This window comes from Macrotis lagotis, chromosome 5, assembly GCF_037893015.1.
Source record: "Macrotis lagotis isolate mMagLag1 chromosome 5, bilby.v1.9.chrom.fasta, whole genome shotgun sequence".
Taxonomy (NCBI): domain Eukaryota; kingdom Metazoa; phylum Chordata; class Mammalia; order Peramelemorphia; family Peramelidae; genus Macrotis; species Macrotis lagotis.
Window position 1 is genome coordinate 34,645,394 of NC_133662.1, and position 9,711 is coordinate 34,655,104.

The window sequence follows — 9,711 nt, forward strand, 5'->3', positions numbered from 1 at the left end:
AGAGGGAAAATGGATTCTGGAATAAAGGACTAGAGAGGCTAGGGTCTTCTCAGAAACATCCTTCACTCCTTTTCAAAACAGTAGCTAGAACTTAATAATATGGCATCCTGGGTAAACTGAAATATATCACTGGAATATTTCAGGATCTAGTTGTGTTCCCTGGGAGCTCCAAAGTAGTTTTCTCCATTACAGAAGAGAATTTTCAAAACTGCCCAGGTTAGATTAAATATCTTGAGAACCAAGTTAGTTGGATATGAAAAGGGCTGAAAGCTGTGTGGTTGAGGGGACTGCTATTTGGCAGGAATGTGAATTTCTTCTTAGCCTCCCTACTTTCCCTAACCAAAGAGAGGGGTAGAGTTCAAGCAACTAAGCGAGTAATGGGGGTAACACAGGTACAGCCCACAGTCACCAGGATCTTCTCTAGTCGGAAGGAAGGGGAGCAGTTCTTAGATGTCTCTCTCCGAAGAACCAAGACCTCCTGCTGGATAGGGACAGAATTTTTTCCATTCTCTTCTTGCCCTTCAGCATTGATGCAGCCTGAGTATCGGCACCTGGCCTGGGCAATCTCTGACGGGAATCTGTTGGGGTCTTTGGTGATGCTGTGGGAGAAATGTACACAGCCCAAAGGTAAGCTCAGATGTAGGCAGAAAGGAACGGTGGCTGGCATCTGGGTCTGGCAATGACCTCTTGCCCTCTTCTACCTAAAAGGTAGACATTACCTACAGGTCTCCCAAACATCCATCATTTTGGCTTTCTGCTGGTTGTGGCTCCAGCCCACAAAGTAACACTGAATTTAATGATGGCAATTACAAGAGAAACCATCAAACCACAAGATCTCTGAGACCTGGCACCTCTCCCTTAACAGGATGTAGTAGGGCATGGTGTTCTCACGAATGTAGTTCTTACATCTTCTCTCTGATCTGGCTGCCTCTTTGCGGATTGGTCCCAGTAGGAGAGAAAAAAGTACCACTTTACTGTTAAAGACCTACAGAAAAATGTCAATGGATCTGGTGCCCAACCCCTCCTCTTTCATATGGGTTTCCTTCATTTTTCATGCTGCCTAATCCAACCTCCAGGAGACTCTCAGGTAGGGAAATAGAATTCAGTTATATACACCAGTCAAAAAAAGAAAAAGAAAAAAAGCTTTGAGAGAGAATGCTCCATATAATCTGCCTATTATTTTTTGTTAGTTTATTTTTCTTTTAGGTTTTTGCAAGACAATGGGGTTAAGTGCCTTGCCCAAGGCCGTACAGGTAATTATTAAGTGTCTGAGCCTGCATTTGAACTCAGGTACTCCTGACTCCAGGGCTGGGCTCTATCCACTGTGCAACCTAGCCGCTCCCCTGTTGGTTGATTTTTTTTTTAATTTTAAGAGTTTTTGATTTTACATCACCATATTTCCCTGTCTGCATAATATACTCTCAATAACAATACACAAGCCATTACAGTGAAAAGAACACTAATTGTGGATTCAGGAACCTGAGTTCGAATTCTGACTTTGACGCCTTCTAAACCATGCTACTTTAGATGAAACATTTAGTTTCCCCTGAACCAGATGCCTCATCTGTAAACGAAACGGGTTGGATAGCTAGATGGCACAGTGAATAGAGTGCTGGGTCAGAAATCTTACATCTTGAGTTCCTCAATACCTCACTGTTTTGATTTAAAAGTCCCTTTACTCTGTTCCAAAGGGGCAATTAACAAAGAATCAAATTGTTCAAAGTAGGTGGAAATGTTAAAAGAGAATTTGAAAATAAAATTGTAGATGAGTATGCATTTTTCAACTATAAGATCTCTGTTGTAATAACTTAGGAAAATAACAATCACTGTCAGCTGAATAGCAACTGTTTTCCATGATGGAATCAAGAACATTTGTTACCTTGTAGTGAATAAAAGTATAAAATTTTTGACTTAGTGAAAACCTTAGAGATCATCTAGTTCAACCCCCTCATTTTACAAATGGGGAAACTGAGGCCTAAGAAGGCAAATGATTTACATGAGGTCACACAATTAATGACAGAACTAAATTGTTTCTCTTTTTTTAATGAGTTGCACCAAATATTCACTGCCCCAACTCTCCTGACTTACTCCATTCTTGTATTCCTCCCAGCATGTCATGAACCAAGAAAGCATTCATTGAGCATTTGCCAAGAGAATTGACAGAAATTGTCAAGCTCAGAGTATCTTGCATAAATCTGACCATAGTTGCCCTCCAGGTCATCTTTACTTCCTCCTTTTTGGCACTGAAAACTTTCTTCCATTTGTTTTCCCAGGAAATGTATTGCACATTTCCTAGCTTCTGGGACAGGTGGGTGACATACTGGATAGAGCACTGATCCTGAAGGCAATAAGACCTGAGTTCAAATCCATCCTCAGACACAAACACTAGCTGTGTGACACCGGGTATGTCATTTCAACTCTATTTGCCTCAATTTCTTCAGCTTTAAAATGGGAATAATAATAATAATAATAATAATACCTATCTCCTGGCGTGACTGTGAGGATCAGATGAGATACTATTTGTAAAGCACTTTAAAATGCTATTTTTCTTCCTTAAATAAAACTAACCCATTCCATATTATGGATATAAAATGACCAGAAGTACTTAATAAAGGCTTTCTCAGACTTTCTTAGTTTATTTCTGACTATCCCTTAGATCTATTTGCCACCTATTTCTCTAGTATTTAAAGACTAGAAGGGGTCTTTACAATGTAGGATGGTATATTACACCAAGTCAGGAATCATCTATCCTGCAGTGAGGCACTGTGGTTCGGTAGAAAGTTTGCTGGAATAGGGATCAAGATACCCAGGACCTTTTGTTTTAGTCCCCATTGAAAAAAAAATTCCTAATTACATTACTTTAGGCAGGTCACTTTTACCTCTCCAGACCTCTATCTCTTCATCTGCCAAATGAGGAAAAATTAAATTGGATAATATCAATAGTCTTAACAAATCATACAGTCTACAAATTAGATTTATAGATAGAAGGCACATAAGAGATTACCTAAATCTAATCCTGCATTTTATATAAGGGGCAAAGGGAGGATTGTGTTCTGCATCAGACAGGTAATAAAGGACAGATTAAAAAATTCAAATCCATATCTTCTGATTCCAAATTCAGTACTCTTTCCCTCAAGGGAATCTTCCTAGATACCTTTTCAATTAGTGTTTTCACTAATGTGTTTTCCCTCCTATCTGGCCACTGTTCTTCCTGTTAAGATAGAAAATAACTTCCATCTACTGTTTTATGTTCAGTGAAAATGAACTGGTCTCCACTTTCTAATATGACTAAATATTGTCACTAGATTTTGAATTAAATCATTTTAAGCCTAAATTCCTTAAATCTTTTCCAATTTTTAAACTTTTAATCATTTATGTTGCTCTTTAATATACAATGTCATTCTTAATTCAGAACAGTAAGGAGAATATGTGGTTTTTAGAAAAGTTCATTACCATACTTCAGTGAAAAAATAATCCTTACTTATAATCCCAAGGAGAAGTGGAGCGGTTCTGGAAGGTATGTGCAAAGTGTGGGGCCTGTTCTTGGTTGGTAATGCGGATGTCAACCTTCACACTGTTGCTCTCCGATGAGGGACAATTATTTTCCTTCTGGGAATTTGCTCCTCTTTTTGTAATTTTCCGAGCTCCCACATTTCCAAGAAGAATAAACCCCAGCATCACCAGCAGCAATAATTCAAACTGAAAGGGAGAGAAGGATATATATACTTAGTTCGAGGTTCGTTCTCCCTCTCAAGAGGGAGTACAATAAAAGGGAAATAACAATGCCTTTTTCTATTCATGTGACAGCCAAGTTATGATACAAAGACAAAAATCTAAAATGATCAACCTGCCATTCATGGTCTATTATGGAACTCCTACTAACTTTTCCAATTTGGTATTCCATTAGACTCCTCCAGACAAACTAGTCTATTTGTTATCCTTTATACATTCTTTGATAACTGTCCTACCTCATTTCTTTGCTCTCTTCCTGGAATGTCTTCCATATTACATCTCATTCTATAAAAATTACTATCTATTCTTCTAGTTCCCATGATAATCCCAGATAGAAGTCATCTCTACTTCCTTTAAATTCTTCAAAACATGTAGCAAAATGCCTTAAGTGTAGAAGGTACTCAAATCTTATATGAGTGGATAGATGGGTGAATGGGTGAATCTTCATGGAATAGGAAAAGTTATTAGATTTGAAGTCAGGAAAAGTGTATTCCAATCCTGGCTTAATCTGTGTAAATGTGAATCATTTAATTTCTTTGGCTCTTGGTTTCCTCATCTGTAAAATGAAGGGACTGATATGACCAGGAAGGATAATGATCATTGTTGGAAGAGATGTGGGAAATCTGGGACACTACTACACTGTTGGTGGAGCTGTGAATTCATCCAACCCTTCTGGAGAGCTATTTGGAACTACACCCAAAGGGCAACAAAAATGTGCATACCCTTTGACCCAGCAATACCACTACTGGGTCTATATCCTGAAGAGATGATGAAAAAGGGTAAAAACATTACTTGTACAAAAATATTTATAGCAGCCCTGTTCATGGTGGCAAAGAATTGGAAATCAAGTAAATGTCCTTCAATTGGGGAATGGTTTAGCAAACTGTGCTATATGTATGTCATGGAACACCATTGTTCTATTAGAAACCAGGAGGGATGGGATTTCAGGGAACCAGAAAAACACTGTACACCCTAACAGCAACATGGGAGTGATGTTCAAACTTGAAGGACTTGCTCATTCCATCAGTGCAACAATCAGGAACAATTTGGGGCTGTCTGCAAAGGAGAATACCATCTGTACCCAGATAAAGAGCCATGGAGTTTGAACAAAGTACAAGGACTATTCCCTTCAATTTAGAAAAAAACAGATATCTTATTGTCTGATCTTGTTACCTCTTAGACTTCTATTCATTAAGGATATGATTTCTCTCTCATCACATCCAATTTGGATCAAGGTACAACATGGAAACAAAGTAAAGATTGACAGAATGCTTTCTGTGGGGGGGGAGCAAGATTGGGGGGGAATTGTAAAACTCAAATAATATCTTTAATAAAAATAAATTTTAAAAAATGAAGGGATTGAATTAGGTAATCTATCCAGTCTCTTTCAGATTAAAATTCTGTGTTTAAGATCCCTACTTCCTTTAATATTCCAAGTTTCCATGACTTCTTCAGTTTGAGTTCTTCCTCTAAAAACACAGAATGCAAACCTCCTATGGCTCCATAATCTTCATGAGTGACTAAATTCATTATCCTGTGACCCATCTGGCTATGCTCCTCTCTAAACTTAGCAGGCTAGTATTACTTAGATGATAAGACACATATTCCATCAGCGGATTCATACTTCCAAGCTGCAATGGGTTGCAGCTTGGAAGAGTCTGGCAGAGCCCATTCTATAGGATACACCCTGAAGAATGTTGTATCATAGTGAAGCAAGGGATAGATTTGGACCAAGACCCAGGTTCTAAACTTGCCTCAGACATTTAATAGTTGTGTGACCCTGGGCATGTCACCTAACCTGTCTGAATCTGAGTTCCCTCAGTGGAAAGTGGAAATAGTAATTGTGTCTAGTTCACAGTACTGTCATAAAGATCAAATGACACTTATAAAGCTCTTGGTAAACCTTACCATACTATATAAATGTCAGCTATGATTTTCAAGGATTCAGTTACTTCTGTATCATAATGAAGAGTTCAAGGAAACCTTTTATGAAAGATACTATTTATAATACTCTAATAACAATTATAATTAATAATAATATCATATACTTGTAGAGACTTTTGACTTTTACAAAAGGTTTTCACATCTATTTTTTTCTCCTGATCAATCAAAATGCATTTATTGAGGCGCTAGGTTTATAAGTGAAAAGAACAAAACAATTCATACTCAAAAAAAAAAAAGAAATTACATTCCCATGATTGCTCACATCAAACCTGTAAGGAAATCAGGGTGGTTAATATCATATCATTTTTACAGAAGAGGAAACTAAAACTCAGAGAAATAGAATGTCTGGAACCAGATGGAATTAAGCATAAGTAACATAATTAAGCATAAGCATAAGTTGGCTTGTGGTTACAAGCCAACCCAGCTGCTAAGCTATAGTGTAAACACTAGAACTAGAACTCCTGATGGCTAATACAGTAGATTGCTCTGTTCATTTGTTGTAATTATTATTAACATGATATCATGCAATATTTTTAAAATTAGATTCTGGAAGATTCTAGACTGAGGGATTTTGAACTACCATATATAATAATGTATAACAGAATAGCAAGTAACAAGTTATGTGGGTGATTTCTTATCTAAAGATCAGACAGGATTTGAAATCTACTCTGATAGCTTTTACCAAGAAGTCTTGGGTCCAAAACTTAAGACTGGTGTGGTTTATGTAAATCAAAATGACACCACTATTGTCTTCTAAAGAAGTCAAAGAAATTTATAGATAGGAATGTTCCTCCCTGAAGCATATGAATGGATATTTGCCTCCTTTTGCAAATGAGACACCCGAAGCAGGAGAAAGAGCACATTAATGATAATCATAGCTTATAATTATATATAGTGCTTTAAGCTTTGTAAAACTATTTAATTGATTACCTCATATGATTCTCACACAATCCTGTGAGTTGTGTGCTATCATTGTATTGTAAACTATAAAATGGTGAATCATTTACAGGTGAGAAAACTGAGACTCAGAAAAGTTAAATGACATGCTCAGGTTCTCACTAGCTGGTGTCAGAGACAGCATTTTAATCCAAGTCTTCTTGAATTTCAAGTCTATCATTTTATCTGTTGCGCCATACTGTCCATCTTTCTAAGGGGATCTTATTTGATCTAGGCTCAGAATATTGACCTTTCTCTGAGGAATTTCTCTGCTAAAGCATGTGATAATGCAATTTCATTCAGCATATACAATGTGCCAGGAATAAGGATACAAAGACAAAAAAAAACAGTCCCTGTCCTCAGGAAGCTCATAGTCTACTGATTAATCACTTTATCCAAGGACCAAAGAGCAGTGGACATCATATGTATGTATGGTATGTATATGTATATGTATATGTATATGTATATGTATATGTATGTATACTATATATATAGGGCTAGCTTTATAAAAGATACTTAATCTGACTACAGGACTTTTGTTTCTAACCTTTTTTTGTTTCTGGTACTGATAATACTTTTAACTGACAGTCGGACTTGGGCAGTATCTAAAATCTAAGTGAAATGAACCCAGAGGACAAATTTGTCAGATAGCTGTTCTAATGTTTTCCATACAATGGATTTAAATTCAAAAGCATTCTTCTTCTTGCCCCTATTAATTTTTAATGTAAATATTGTTCTTTTTATGAGATACAAGCTATTTTAAAGAAAGACTACAAAAGAAATCTGACACTTCATACATATCATTTCTAGTTATACATAATCACTTCTAGCATTAACAATGGGCAGTTAGAAGGCAAGTGGATGAAAGAGCTAGCCCAGAATAAGGATGATGGTGATGATGATGATGATGATGTTTGTCCTTCATTCTCAAAGAAGATCATGTCATCAGGGGAGGTGATGCCATGAATTGGATTTGAGTTGGAGGGTGCTGTGCTACGTCATAAGCCTCACTTTCACATCTAGAGACACCTGGGTTCACTGGTCAGATATGAATTGGGATGACTGGAGATGGTCTGGATGAGAGGTAATCAGGGTTAAGTGACTTGGCCAAAGTCACATAGTTAGTGTCAAGTGTCTGAGGCTGGATTTGAATTCCTGTCCTCCTGACACCAAGGCCAGTGCTCTATTCACTATGCCACCCAACTGCCCTAGGACCTAGGTTCAAATTTGACCCTAGATATTTACTAGTTAATTACAGGCTTTGTTGATGAGTAGCTACATAGTACAGTGGATAGACTGCCTGACCTGCAATCAGGAAGACTCATCAAATACTTATTGTTATGTGATTCTGGGCAAGTCACTTAACCCTGTTTGCCTCAGTTTCCTAATCTGTAAAATGAGCTAGAGGAAGAATTGTGAAATCACTCAAGTATTTTTGCCAAGAAAACCCCAAAAATGGGGTCACAAAGGTTGGACAAAACTAAAATGACTCAACAATAACATATCATTAAATATTTTCATGGTTCATGTTGCCATGCTATTCTAGTAAATATTTTCTCCTTCCCAGTACAGCAATCCACTTCAAAACCTATACCAACAAGATACTGAATTGTGCAGAGCTTTCAATCTGGAGTTTGATTCAAGTCCCAAGTCATTTCCTAGAAATGTGACTTTATACAAGCCCCTGTGTCTCTGAAATTCATTCTCCTCAGCTATAAAATGGGACAGGGGAGAGGGGGACCACAAGAATTATACATTAACTATCTACCTCTCAAGTTTAACAATCAAATCAGATAATGTATGGAAAGTACAGTGTAATAATAACTCATATCTTCTATTGTACCTTAAGTTTTCCAAAGTACCTTCCTCAATACAACCATTCTGAAAGAAAGGGCTACACATATTATGCCCATCTTACAGATGAGGAAACTGAGATTCAGAAACTGTGAGCTCATGATCATCTAGCTTGAAAATATCACGCTAGGGCTCAAATCTATCTCCTGTCACTGAGTCAAGTGCTCTCCCTGAGCATCATATCCAATGTGAGCCACCAAGACAACACTGAAGCACGTGGAGAAAAATAGGGTGCAGGAATTCCTGAAGATTCTAGCCAATGGAAGAGTCCTTCCATTACTGAGGACCATTTCACTAGCTTCCTACTATCCCGTCAAGAACAATAGGAAACTGCTAAAGCATCCCCACCATCTATCGCAAAGAGCAAAGATCTTCCTCCTCAAGGAGCTGTCCAAAGTACAACAATGAGGAGTCCCAAGTCTTCAGACCAGGCTATTTCCCCCTTCTCTCTGAAGTTTCATGCTGATCTTGTATCCGATCAGATGTCACATGGTGGAAAATGATGGAATTACATTCCAAGGCAATGCTCTTCCCATAATACCTCACTTCCTTTTCCTTTTCTCCCTCTAACAAATAACTTGTTCAAATACTACTAATAACAATCAAAATCATAATCATAATAATCAGAACAATATAGAAATAACTCATTTTCTATAATGCTGTGAATTTTTTTAAGTTCCCTCCTTTATAATAGCCATTGGGATATGTTGTGCAGGTATGAAGCTACTTACTTTGCAGATGGGCTAGCAAGTGGTTAGGAAAAATCTGTTACATCTTTTAATGAAGAGAAAAGTCTTCATCAAACTTCATCCCATAGAACTCAGCTTTACTGACTGTGAGGAGGAAATTACAATACTCACCACCCTTGTACCCATCTGGAAAGCTATAGTGGTTCTAATACTCACCATCCTTGTATCCATCTTGAAAACCATTGCCATTCTCCTCTGATGTTTGAAGCAGCTGGGTGGTATATGAATGTGTGTGTGTGTGTAAGTGTATCCTTGATAGTACCTACTCCTTTTATAGTAGCTATAAAGCAATCATTGCCCTATTTTCACTGTCTCATCTTAAATCTGTGGTTAACTTGGATTTGCTGACTAACTTTTTTTTTCAATTCTATTTTCTGAGGAGTGGAAAAGGGAAACTTGAAAGGAAAAGGATGACGGCAGAATGCAAAAACCTTTAATCACCACCCCCACTTCCACCTTGAGCATCTCACGCTATAACAAAATCCCTAAATGTCTG

General features: G+C 37.5%; 1 protein-coding gene across 1 annotated transcript; it reads right to left on the reverse strand.

Annotated features, from left to right (window-relative positions):
- Nucleotides 1–358: 358 nt before the first annotated feature.
- LOC141489665 (interleukin-17F-like) lies at nt 359–9,398 on the reverse strand. The gene is made up of 3 exons (XM_074190178.1): nt 9,372–9,398; nt 3,482–3,699; nt 359–599 (listed from the first exon to the last, which is right to left on the reverse strand). The coding sequence occupies exons 1-3, from the start codon at nt 9,396–9,398 to the stop codon at nt 359–361; spliced, it is 486 nt and encodes a 161-aa protein (XP_074046279.1).
- Nucleotides 9,399–9,711: the final 313 nt, after the last annotated feature.